General features: G+C 44.4%; 1 protein-coding gene across 2 annotated transcripts in view; it reads left to right on the top strand.

The window, feature by feature from the left end:
• Positions 1-13,102, top strand: part of SYNPR (synaptoporin) — a 272,798-nt gene that overhangs the window by 120,507 nt on the left and 139,189 nt on the right. The window contains exon 1 of one of the 2 annotated variants that reach the window (XM_031470673.2): positions 6,447-6,799. The exons of the other annotated variant lie outside the window; for it this stretch is intronic. Within the exon in view, the coding sequence (XP_031326533.1) occupies positions 6,776-6,799 (24 nt within the window). The 5' untranslated portion in view covers positions 6,447-6,775. Of the gene's footprint in view, positions 1-6,446; positions 6,800-13,102 lie in introns of those variants that run through there. 2 annotated transcript variants of the gene reach the window in all.

Genomic DNA, 13,102 nt, shown 5'->3' with positions numbered 1-13,102 from the left:
AGCATATGCCTGGCATATAGCATTTACTCCATGAACAATCGTTGAACTGAAATGTTTAGACTCATGAGTGACCTTTCATTTGGGGAGAATAACAAAGTTCTTGTGAATTAGAGGATTATCCTTTCCTGTTGAAAACATGAGCCCCAGGTAGGCTTCAGTTGTGATTTGTGAAACCTGAGTCCCCTTTCCTCCAGAGTTAAAGTCTTTCTGGGATATCAAGGGAGCTTCTAAAGGCACCCAATCCCTCTGTTGGCTTGAAATACTTAATCAGAGCAAGAATGAAAGCAGCAATTACCCAGCTTATGGTAATTCTGGAGCTATTGCCTTAGGTCTAGGAGATCATGGATGACTATCGGGGAACCACTAGACCGCCCTCTACAGAGGGTCAGGAGAAAGCAACTCTTCAAAGACCTGCTCTGTAGACTGAGTAGGTCGACCCATGTCATACGATTATTCAAAAAGCCAACACTCAAAACCATTTTCAACAAATGCCTGTTTACTGTAAGCTATCTGCCTCAATGTCATTCCTATAACCCCCTCATATCTAAGTGAGGAAAATCTGCTAAGTCTTTCTAAACAAGCCATGGGCTGTCTTTTCCTCCCCAAAATGTGACAAGCTCTTCCCTCTGGAGGAGAAATGAAAGAGCTGTATATCATCTCTATAAAGCGAACAGGAACTGACAGAGTATCAGAATCAAGGTTATAACTGTCCCCATGTTGTTAGATGTATGTTTGTACTTACACTCTGCATGCAGTAGTTTACAAGTACCCAGTCTTACAGGCTATGGCATGTGACAAGACTTCATAGAGTAAGGGACAGAACTGAAACTCAAATCCACCTGCTTGTATAGTCAGCTTCCAGGTCAGAAAGAGCTAGTGCACTCAAACTGGGTAATTAAGGGAATTTTTTTTTAAGGGGGAGGAAATTTATCAGAAAGGAGTAGGCAGGACTTCAGTAAAGGAAATGGGAACAGTGCACAGGCAGCACCTTGGGGAGGGTAACTGGAAGGAGCAGCTACCACCCCAGGCATGCAGGGTCAAGTGGCAGGGAGAGGAGAAACAGAAAGAGAGATGGAAAAAATGTGTGGAGAAGGCAACTTCACAGCACCTATGGCCTTTTTGCTAGAGAGACATAACCAACTTTGAAACCCACCAGGAGGGACCAAGAGAATAAATACCCAGACTTCAGTCCCCTCTCCCTGTCTGGTCTCCTGGCAGAACTTCCCATCAGCGGCACCTCTGTTGGATAAGCCTCAGGGAAAGGGAGCTCAAAGATGTGGTCCTGTTAGGTCAGCCTGGGACAGGGTGTGGGTGGGGAAGGGATCTCCAGGGACAAACAGGAGCTGTCCAGCACAGGGTCCTCCTGAAAGGTCGTGCACTTAACCGTACAAACTCTGCCTCCAAATCCTTCTGTCCTCCCTCATTCGGCAAATCGTCCTGGCTTGGCTCCTCTGTGCCAGGCAGTTTGCTTTGGAGGATACAGAGATGAGTAAGCTGCAATCCTCCCCTTGAAGAGCTTGGGTTCGCGGTCTTCAGAGACTTTGTCAAACGTTTTTCACTTACTATTTTAACTATCATTTTGTCTCCCTTTCCTCCCAGGTGGGACTGCATTTCCACCCAAACATCCAAACACTCCTCAAATCTTGTTCCACTCTATTTCTCAGTTTCTCTTGTTTCTACAGACTTCTCCTCTGTGTTCAGCTTCTGTTTGCCAGCCTTGAACTCTACTGAGGTGAAGCGAATAACCTGACAAGTGTTCAGATGTCACTGTTATTATTTTATCTCATTAGGTCTTTGAAAAAGAAAAGAGACAAAGTTGGAGAAAAACACTCTTTCTCCTTCAAGAGAAATAAAAAACCAAAAGGCCTAGAAAGGTCTGTCCCGACCCTACCTACCTATCCTCATTGGAATAAATTGCATTTTACTCCTGCTAGGAGCTGTTTGCAGTCAGTGAGGAAGGCACCATTAAAGATTTCTAGGTAGTTTCATAAGTGGATTGAATGTAAGTGCTCTCATTGCTTTAGCTTGAAAGAGCTGGAATTGTTCTGGGAGCAAAAATGGAAGAAACTTAGCTAACACCCTTGGTCATTTATTAGTGTGTCCAGAGTAGTTTTTTTGTCTTTGATAACCTCCTTTCCCCCACAGCAGTGGAGAGATCCTCACAGCACTGGAATTTTCCTCTCAGTGTTTGCTAAATGCTTCGAAAGCTAGGCCTCCCACTGTCCAACCCTGAAGCAGACAGGCCTGAAAGGACCCCTTGTGAGAAGCCAGATGTTTAGAAATAGAAGCTGTAAGGGAAGGGATCTGTTGCATTTACCAGGAGGTGTGTCCACCAAAAGGGGAGAGACAAGCTCTTTAGTTTAGAAAAAAAAAATAAATTCATTTGAAGTTATCTGAAAACCACACTCAGTTGAAAGATCAGAGTTGAAGATGAGACCATATTGGAAATTAGCATTGCTAATGATGTTCTCAGAGAATCACAGATCATTTTAATCTATTTAACCTTCTCCAGAAATACCCAACGTAGAGAACACTGTACTATTTTTAATAGTCTAATAACGGGTAAATGTTATTTTTAAGGCAGTAGCGACAACGCTAATATTTTTCTCAAACAAGAACCATCAAACAGTGGCAGATTGCTTTATTTTGTCAGTTCCGGTGGCATGTTAGAGAGTGGTAGCCAACTGTCTGAACTGTTGGATAGAATGGAAGGTAAAGGACAGTCTAAGTGACGACAAGACTGTTCGCTCTCTGATGACAAAAGTACGGTCAGGGATCCAAATTTCAGCTTTTCTGTGTGGGCCCGGATGAACTGACCCCTGGGAACCCAAGCTTCTATAAAACGCCTGGTCAGTCTGGTTCACGAAAGGAGCTCTCCACTCCCTTTGACATGGCCTCCACTGAAGTCAGTATGGTTCAGGAATCCGCAACCTTTCAAGAAGCTTCCTTGAATGAGGAAGTGCAGACGGTCTGTGTCCATTAATAGGTAGGAGTCAGTCACCTTTGTTCACCTGCACTGTATGTCAAGGCCAGGCTCTTTTGATAAGCAGGTTTCTTTGCCTCTGTCTCAAGCCTATCTTGTTCTCCTGTTGACTGATTGAGTCATTCATGAGATGTTCTTAAGCATCAGCTATGTTCCCAGCATTCTCTTAAGCACCAAGGATACGGTGTTTTGCAAAACAAATGGACTTCCTACTTTCCCAGAGGTTATCTCCTAGTGAAAGAAAATAATCAGTAGTGAAATAAAGAAGGAAATAAGCAAGAATGAATCAGGCAATAAGAAGTACAAAAAACCCGTATCTCACACACACCACCACCGCCGCCACCACCGCCGCCGCCGCCGCCACCACCTCCACCACCACCACCACCACAACAACAACAAAATAAAGGGTAATGTGAAAGGGAGTGACTGGGGAGAGAGAGGGTTTGTTTAGGTCTGGTGGTCAGGGAAGAAGGACCCTCTGAAGAGTGGACCGTAGAAGTAAGAATCCAGTGACAGAGGAAGAGAGCTGGCAAAGATCTGAGGAAAGAATGTTCCAGGCAGAAGAAAGAGCAAGTGCAAAGGTATAAGAGGCTAGTGTGGCTGAAGCATAGGGAGGGAGAGGGTTGGAATGAGATAAAAACAAAGAGACGGATGGGAGCCAGGTCACTGAAGTCTTGGAAGGCACAGTAAAGAGTGTGAGTTTCATCTGAAGCCTACTGGACAATGACTGAAATATTTTTCTTAGATGGGAGATATGATCTAATTTATGCTTCAGATAGCTCAATTTGGATAACATGTGGCAAGTGATTTATCGGGATAAGAGTAAAGGCAGACATACCTGTTGGGGTCGACTGCTGTGGTCCAGGTGAGAGATGAGCGGAGGTGGGTGATAGCCGTGGAGACGTAGAACACGTTAACACTTTATCTGGAACAAAACAGCAGACAGAACAGCGAACCCTAGCTGCAGAGCGGAATCAAACTATCAGTCTCAGAACCTTATCTAGTCCAAATGGACCCAAAAAAGCCCTTAGAGATCACTCAGTGGAAACCCTTCAATTTACCTGTGACAAAACCTGAAATGTGGACAAATGAGTGGACGGGCTCAGGGTCACCGAGCAGGCCAGGAGCCATCAGAGACGGAGCCTCACACCTCCCATCTTCCAGGGGCTTAAACAAGGTCAAGTCCACACAGATGGCAGCTGAGCCCGGCCGTAGGCTTTGTCTGCTTTGTAGACCCCCCGCCTACACCTTGGGGTTCCCAGTCTGTGTGGTGTGGATCTGAGCAATGGGGAGAGCTATGGAGGTATGTCAGGGTCCAAGTATCCATATACAAATTATGCCCGTGCAGGGTGAATACATAAAAGTGTAAATGCCATGATACAGCGTCTAAAGCAGAGCGGTTAACAGCTTGGAGCCCGGATCCCACTAAGTACACACCTTGCCTTTACCAACTGCCGATACATTACTTAACTCTTGGGGTCTTGGTTTCCTTTTCAGTAAACTGGAATGAATGTAGTAACTCTTCATAGTTTGTGACGCCCACTTACAATAACATACTTAGACCAAAAAAAAAAAAAAGAGAGAGAGAGAGAGAAACAAACAAACAAACAAAAAAACAAAAAAAAAAAACCAAAACCTACTTAGTACCTGACACAGAGCAGATATTCAAGAAATGTTTGCCATTATTATACAGAAGACAAAATTCCTTTTCTCTCCCTGGAAATGGGGCTCTCAATATTCCAAACTGATGACAATGACTCACTCTCCACCCTGAGGAAACTGTTCGGTGTGCTTCTCCCCTAAGGGGAAGTGGCTGGGACTGTGGCCTCTTTAACTTGAACGCTGCTGGTTACCAGCCCCCCGGCGGGAACCGTGCCCTTTGGCGCAGGGAGACTCTCCCTACAGGCAATCTTCCATTCATTTATTCCGCAAACGTTTACTGAGAGCCAACTGAAATGCCTGGTGGTTCTCAGCCTTTTTTTCCTGCTTCAACTGTGTTCATTTGCTTAATTTACTCCCCTGAGTCACTTCTTGTTGAAATGCAGCGACGTTTCAATTGGCAGGTGAGGGGTGGCAGCGGGAGAGTGGGGAAGAGGAGGAATGAGGTTTCTATCAGAATTTCAAAGGGGCCACATCCAGTTGGAAGCTTTCATGAGTATCCTGATGGGTGATGTGTGAGGAACAGGCAGATCACAGGAGGAGGAGGAAGAGGAGGAGGAAGAAAAAGGTGGCTGGAGGATCCTGAGTGCATGGAAAGCACTGCCTTTGCCATTTTTTGTTTCTTCCCCTCCTCCTCCCCCCACAGCTCTCTGAGATGTTAGTGTGCCCATTTCACAGAGGACAAAGTGAGGCTCAGAGACTTAAGGTACTTCCTAAGTCATGTGATGAGCCAGTGGTAGACTGGTGATGGAACCCAGGTTGCCTGACACCTCATCAGGTTCTGTTTGTCTGGTCCCCCAGCCCCCCTTGGTACTCTGTGGATGGAGAAGGAAGAGGGAGGAGGGAGATTGGTGATGGTCATGATGAGTGTGGAGTGCTGGTGCTGGTAAGAGAAAGAGATGGAGAGAGGGAGCCAAGGAAAGACTCAGCACAGATCTGAATTAATAACCAACAATCAAAAGCCTGGCTAGCCAAGGTGAGTTTCGGTGGGGCCATCACCAATGGCACAAAAGATAAAGCACTGACACTTAGGCCAACCTAACGCTATTCCTATGCCATGTGGGGTCCTGAAGTAGGGAGCGTGAGGGCAAGAAGGATGCAGGTTTCTTCCACCTTCACTGTGGTGTAGACCCCTGAGAGAAGGCCCTCAGGAAGGCAGTGAGAGGAGAGCATGGCCCCGTGGGCAGCCTCCCGTGCCGTCAGTGCCAGTCCCCCCAAAACTTGTTGCCTTGGGATGCCATGATTTTGGCCCCTCGAATTAGTCAACCTCATGTCCCTCCTGCAGAGGCCCATTTGGAGACAAAGCAGACCCAGGTCACACTGAAACCTCTGAGACCTCTTCGATTTTCAGATCTTGCAGGGGAGACCTGGAGTCACACTCCTGCGACAAATTAGCAACCAGGTCATAATTCGTCCCTTCCCCAGTTGCCAGAGCCTGAAAAGCCTGTCTTCCACTACTGTCACCCTTAATGCTTATTTATGGGTGGTGTGTGAATTTCCCAAATGGGGATCATGCATAACATCCAGGCATTTCCATAAAAACGAGGGCCATCTTTTTTTGTGTAACAAACATATACACATTTTCTTAATCTATGCAAATCTATTCAGAGGAATTTTATAAAACCACCACTTCCCACCCGCATCCTGGACACACAAAATCCCCAGCTCCCTTTTATTTCCCAGTGTATTGCTGAGCGCTGAGTTGAGGGAGGAGGGGGCTCGCGGAGTCCAGGGGGAGATGGTGCTCCCGGGCTGATGCAGCCGGCTTGCACAGAGCAGTCCGTCCCGCGCTTGCAGTTGGGAGTGAAGAGCCAAGTGTGGGATGGTAACCGCCTCCCAGCGAAGGCAGCCTTTCACCGGAGAGAAGTATCAGGTTGCTGTACTCCGGCTGTGGGTTGTCACTGTCTAATAATATGACCGTTTTGCCATCTCTCTGCAAATAAGGCAGCAGCTGCTACCTGATTGGTATAACATCTCACTTTCCCTCCTCATTGATTTTCTTGTTCTCCTCCTTTGCTTCATAAAAAGAGGGACCGGTGGCTGGTGCTGTGGACAGAGAAGCTTGATTTTTAGTATGAGACAGCCTCTGTTTTCTTTCAAGAGAGGGAAGTTGGATTATCAATTCTTTTGTAAATGTGTATGGTGATATTTGCTCCGGTAAGTTTCTCTCTCTCTTGATTAACAGCTGGCTGGGGGCGTGTGTGTGTCTGTGTGTTTGTGTGTGTGTGTGTCTGTGTCTGTGTGTGTGCATAGGTACATTTAGGCTGTATAGTCACTTATCTCTCCAAATACCATTTTTTGAGATCTTTAGTGATAACGTCTTTTTTTTTTTCAACTTTGCTTGCTTGTATTCACATGTTTAAGCCGAAGAGCTGTGCTGAGTGAGAGTGTGATGCTTTACCGTAGTTGTTGAAGGATCTGCCGGGTTTCTTTTAACACAGTAAGGAAACTGTTTAAGCAAACTTATATTTGGCTTCATAAAAATGTAATGTCATCCTGCCTCGCACCAGGAGTGTTTCATATCTGAAGTATATTCATTGTGCCGTCACCTGCATACCATTTTAATTAGTTTCTTCCTTAGTGTCAGAGCAAGAATTTCTGAAACTCCATAAATAGCTTCCAAATACTGTATGCTGTGCCAAAAGGGGTGTGCTAATTTCATGAAGTCTTAGATCAAGGCAGGGTGGATGAGATGAGTTTCCTCCGAGATCAGGTAACACGCACCTTTAAAAGAGCTGCATTTATGAAAAGTGTTCAGATCATTAAAGTAAATCTCTGGAATTCTGTGAAAAGATGGAATCACAAGTGGCTGTTACTTCTCTTCTGCCTTTCTTTGCACTGTGTGTTTGTGCCACCATCTGTCAGATGCCCAGCCCTGGCTCTCCTGTTTCTATGTCTGAAGCTGATCAGGAGAAAAGTTGCCCTTATTAAATTCAAACTAGTGCAAAACCATGATCTATTCACCACTGCTAGTAAGGATTTTTAAATGCATTACCTGGTTAACTGGTTTTGTTTTTTTTTTTTTTTTTCCAGGGAGTATTAGAGGGTCTGGATTCTTTGTTGTTATTTCAGAAGTCTGGAGAAAATCTATTAATATAATTATCCTAGACAGAGATGATAAGACGATTAAGTAATTGCTCTAATGGAAACAAACTGAGGCTTTAATCTCCTCTTTTTGTCACACAAATCTGCATTATCTTTTTCATGGTGGAATGAATTGGAGAATGTATTTACAACGAAAGTTAAAGGCACCATGGAATGAGAAGCAAGAGGAGGTCTGATTGTGTGTTTTTCAGAGATTTTGGAAGGCAAGTTGGGAAAGTCATGTGTGCTTAGGTCTCTTAATCAGGTCCTGAAGTCGCCTGGGGCAGCTCATGAAAATACCGGTGTCTGGAAATCTAGGAATGTGGTCCCAAGTCTGCTTCTTTGGGGGCATTCTGCCCGTCACACACCCTTTGCAAGCTGGAATGAAACTACTCATTCCAACAAATAGAATTTTGAATTTCGGTCAGTGTAGTTCAACCTCAGAAAGAGTTCAGCTTCAAAAATCCTACCAGCCCGTATGAACTCACATTGCCTCTTACTGGTCACAAAAAGCATGTCCCTAATTACAGCCTTAGTTGTCATAAGCCCCTCCCTGGAACCAGGTGTTCCTTTGCTGATCGTTTGTTGAAAAAAGGAACAGAACTTTTATCCCTGGGCTGTTGGCATTTAGTGCTAAGTCAACATCCATCTCTGTCTCCCCAGAGTCCACTTTCCCAACATCCTTTACTATTTTTGTCAGTGTTCTCTTTTCATGGCTGTTGTAACAGGTTATGAGCAAAGTCAGTAGCTGTAAATGGAGTTGATCACCCTCTGAAGCTGTTTAGTAGTATAAATTAATGAAGATGTGAGGGGGGTGGCATCCTGCATGTGAAAGCATCCGTCTTTTCCTCCAGGTTGCCAGTTTACAAAACTGTGAAGCATGCTGGCACCCACTGACATAGGCAGGGCATCAGGCTATCTGGGCCTTGAAGAGGTCAAGATCTTTCGTGTCACTTAGGATGAGCGTGCCTGGTCTTAAAAGCATCTCTTTGGAAAAGTCTGGAACGCCACCACCAAAGAACTGTTGTCAGCAATTCCAAGAAATAAAAATCTCCGCCACATTCGTGAGAATGACAAAGGGGATTTTTATCTTATGATGGGACCATTGTTTCTTTCTAGCAAGATGAAGAATGCCATTACCATCGGTTCCATTTAGTGAGCACCAACTGTATGCCAGGCACTGTGCTAAAAGCATGTCCGTGGGCTTATTTCCTTCCATCTTCACAGCCCTCCCAGGAGGGAGATAACATTGCTTCCCCATTTTACAGATAAGGAAACGGAGCCAGAGGGCAAATGTGCAATTTGTTTGAGGCAGCACGGTGAGGATGATGAAACTCAGAGCTAGGCAGGCTTATTCCACAGTCGAGCTGCTCACCTCTCCCCTCCACCAGGGGTTCACTTCTTCGGTGCAATCTACAGCCAACTGGTAGACTGCAAGGGTTCGCAGGGGCTTAACAGTTACACACCATGTTTTCATTAGCGCTCTTCTCCCTTCTGGTGCTCCAGAGCCTCCTCCTTCTCAGACTGTGCTTTTGTGACTCCAAGCTAATTATGTGTTTGAAACTAGAGAACGTGGATTGTATTTCCCCTCACCATGGGCAGCTACTGAGATGTGGATGCGACAGAAAGGAGCCAGCCTAGGGAGAGCTATAGGCAGAAGGGGCTAAATGAAGGGGGCTTTTTTAAATTGAGCAAAGGAAATCCATCCCTTTGGTTTTCAGTCTTTGGAAGATACAGTCAAAGTAAAGATGTGATGATAACACAAATATCAATATGTCGAGGTATCTGGTTTGTCACTGATGCAAAATATAAAAAGCAGTTGCTAGTGAATTGATTTACTTGTGGGGAATTTGTAGAGTCCTCCCCTCCTTTTTTTTCACTCACCCCCAGCATGATTTTCTTGCACCCTTTGGCCAGCAGGAAAGGGCTGAGGTGGCACTTCAGGTAGAATATTGCAAAGCGTCTATACCACCTGGGCACTTAAAAGATGAAAACAGCTGCCAATAAGCATGCCGAGAAGTGTGACAGGGTTGAAATTCAGAGTCCCCAGATGCATTCTTCTGCACCTGAGCGCTGAACTCCTCACTTGAAATCCATTTAATCCACTAAAATTCAAATGAATCTTTTAGGGGGAAAATGCATCTGGCATAGAATCAATATGTTTGGAATTTCTCCTCCACTGGCAGTTTTCGGACTAGAGACAGGGCACACCCATCCTGAGGTGAGTCTGTGAAATACTGCATTTTCTTCCCTCCAGTGAAAGGGAAAGGATTGTGAGGGATGGAAATTTGCTAGAAGATAGAACCTAGATTAGGACCCTCTTGCTGTATTTCATCCAAAACCAGAAGGATCTAAATATATGATTGGACAAATGAACAAAAACAATCCATCACAAATTGGGAGCATTAAGAGTCAAGTTTTAAAGTGTTGACACAGTATTGACTTCTCGGTATGATCTGCTGCATCTCATAGCAGTCGCTTCTGAGTCACCCCTACTGTAGAACCTGGTTAATTAAAGAGTTCAGAGTGCAGTGCTCAATAAGGTATGTGTCCCAAATGATAGTCATTTTTTGTCAGAGGCTAGGTTGGCAACTTATTCTCTATTACCTCTTCTTCTTGCTCTTAAAAAAATAATAATTGGATGGTTTAATCAGAGAGTGTGGTACTGGAGCCAGTCAGGATCAAGAATTATCCTGAGAAAGGAATTGAAATCAATCTGCATTTTGCCAACAGCATTCATGAGGGTTCTGAACATATTAACAGTTACCCAATGAGCACTTTTACTTTAATGATTGGTGGTGTACTCAGCCACAGCATTCTTCAAATACAGGCTAGCCCTGAAAACTAAACTTTAGAGACAATTTTATAAAGTGTATCATATTTCAGTCTCCATCTTCAAGATAGAGCTTTCTCCTGAGAGGTGACCAAATCCAAAATAAATCACACTGGAGATTGTGTTTCTTCTTACCTCTGTTTCTTTCTGCCTTGTCTTTGCCTGTGGGTGTGTCGACTTAAACGTGTTGATCCTTAAGAGCTTAAAAATGATCTATTAAGTCTGGAGAGAGCATGTGGTGCTAGGACTTAACGGTTGTGGGACGAGGCCTGAATTTGTCATAAAACATCCTAAGCTGGTATGCAAATAGAGCTGGTGGTCCTGGTCCATTCCTGTCTTAGGAGATGGAATCAGGGGGGCTTTTGAGCCTGAAATGAGCGCATGAAGTATTCAGTCCTCCAGAAGAGGCTCTCGGTCAGCTGTGTGTCTTTAAATGTTTAAAGATTAGGGTCGAGTTGAAAATGGAAACACCTCGGTCTCTACCCTGCAGACTAATGGATCTGCATAATTAATATATTTTACAGTGATCTTTTTTTTTTTCATACAAATTTGAGCCAAAAGTCCTAATGGAAAGTTGGTCCTGGGCAACTTCAAACACAATCCACTATAGTTTCTGGAAAGCTTGTTCCCAACACAGGGCAGTCAGCTCACCGTGAAGCTTTGGGCTGGCCAATATAATAAGTGGGCAGTCGTGTCCTTACCGTCCCTGGGGGAACCAGCATGTTGGGCGTAAAAGGCTTCTGTTGATAGTTCCCGTGTGACTCTTTAGTCCTGCTTACAGAATCTTTAAATCCTCCCGAATGACCACACATTGTCTCAAGTGTAGACTTTCTCACAAAAATATGACCAATATTTTAGGCTTGTTTTATTTTTCTGGTGAAATGTGGCTTTAAGAACATTGGTACCCAATATAGATTCTTACTACGAGGACTTTCTAAGTCACCGTATTGACATCCATCTCTCAGTGATGAACCCACGTGTCTTTATCTAGCTTTGGATCTCCGTAAGGGAGGAAAATGGATATAATTTTTGAAAACCCATGGCATTCACATTGCTTTCCGGTGAAATTGAATGCTTGAGACCAAAAAAATAGTTTTTTTTAAATTGTGGGCGGATTTAAGGGGAGGATTGGAGTTGCACAGGCTATTCTTTCACTCAGCAATATTTAAGGATGCCTACCACGTGCCAGGTACCACGCTGGGTGTGGGAGATACTGTGATAACCAGAGAGACATACTACCTGCACTCCCAGAACGAAATGCCTTCATTTCCCGTTTTCTCATCTAAACCTAGTTTCTTTTTCATGGCCCAGGAGGTGTCTGGTAAAAAGCATAATTGAACTGTGCTCGTAAGACCCTGGCAGGAAATACGTGCTTTTGGTCCTGTCTGTGCTCGGTGAAGGAACGAGAACGAATCCATTTATTTACCAATGTGATTCCTGTCTGGGCTGAAATGGGGTGGTCCGGCGGGGGCAGAGCTGGGAGAAATTGTGCACCTGTGTCTCGTAAGCATGATTTATCGCTCCCAGGCATCCTCAGATTTGATAGGCTCTTCTCACTCTGGCCCAATGGTAGGAGAAGCAAGAAAGGGAAGAAGCTTCAGCAGGACAGAAAAGTCAAAGCTAGAATCATAAACAGAGAGGGTGCCTAGCGGAAATGAGATTCTCACTGGCAATCTGAGTTAGATCTAACTGGCACCATCGGGCTCTCTGTAGGTGTTCATTCACTTGTTTATTTATTCAGCAAATATATATATAAAATTGGTGTCCACTTTATGCCAAGTACTGCAAGATGCTACGACACAGGAGTTGTTAAGACACACTGGTTTCCAAATTCATCCAACTTCCAGGAGGTCAGGATGTCTCAACTTCAACCCTATTAACACTTTGGCCCAGATAAACCACTGATGTGGGGCAGTTTTAGGCATTGTAGGGTGTTTAGCAGCGGCCCCGGCCTCTCCCCACTAGGTGTCAGTAGCAAACTGCCCACCCCTCCTCCAACCCACCACGTTGTAAGAACCAAAATTATCTGCAGACGATGCCAAATAACCCGGAGTTAAAACCTTGTGAGAAACTTAGTAATCACCACCAGCTTTGACCCAGTGTCCCCTTCCCATGTCTACTTTTCTTATTTTCAGGTTCTTTGCTGCCTGGTTTACTGCAGGGCTTTTAAGCTCTTTTCCCCCAAATATTCTCTACAACTTGTTTAACAAAGACAAGTAAGGCAGCTCTAAGTTTTGGGGTTTTTTTTTTAATTTTGTTTGATCACTTACTTCTGATTAACACCATGTTCACTTGCCTTAGGTTGCCTCGCTTGATTCCAGCAATCGACAAATGAGGCAATATTAAACTATTATGACCTTTTAATGGATGAGTAAGTGGGTATTTAGAATCATTATATGCCCCAAATCTTGCAACTAATAATGGGTGGAACCTGGATTCACACTCAGATAGATGTCCTGACTAAAAAACCCAGTGTTTTTCTACAGAATTATAATATTTAGTGAGAAAACAAAGGCAAGTAGATTTAAAGCACATTCTTTCTC

The sequence above is a fragment of the Camelus dromedarius genome, chromosome 17 (assembly GCF_036321535.1).
Source record: "Camelus dromedarius isolate mCamDro1 chromosome 17, mCamDro1.pat, whole genome shotgun sequence".
Taxonomy (NCBI): Eukaryota; Metazoa; Chordata; class Mammalia; order Artiodactyla; family Camelidae; genus Camelus; species Camelus dromedarius.
Note: the sequence above shows the minus strand (reverse complement) of the source record. Positions and strands in the feature narration are given on the sequence as shown.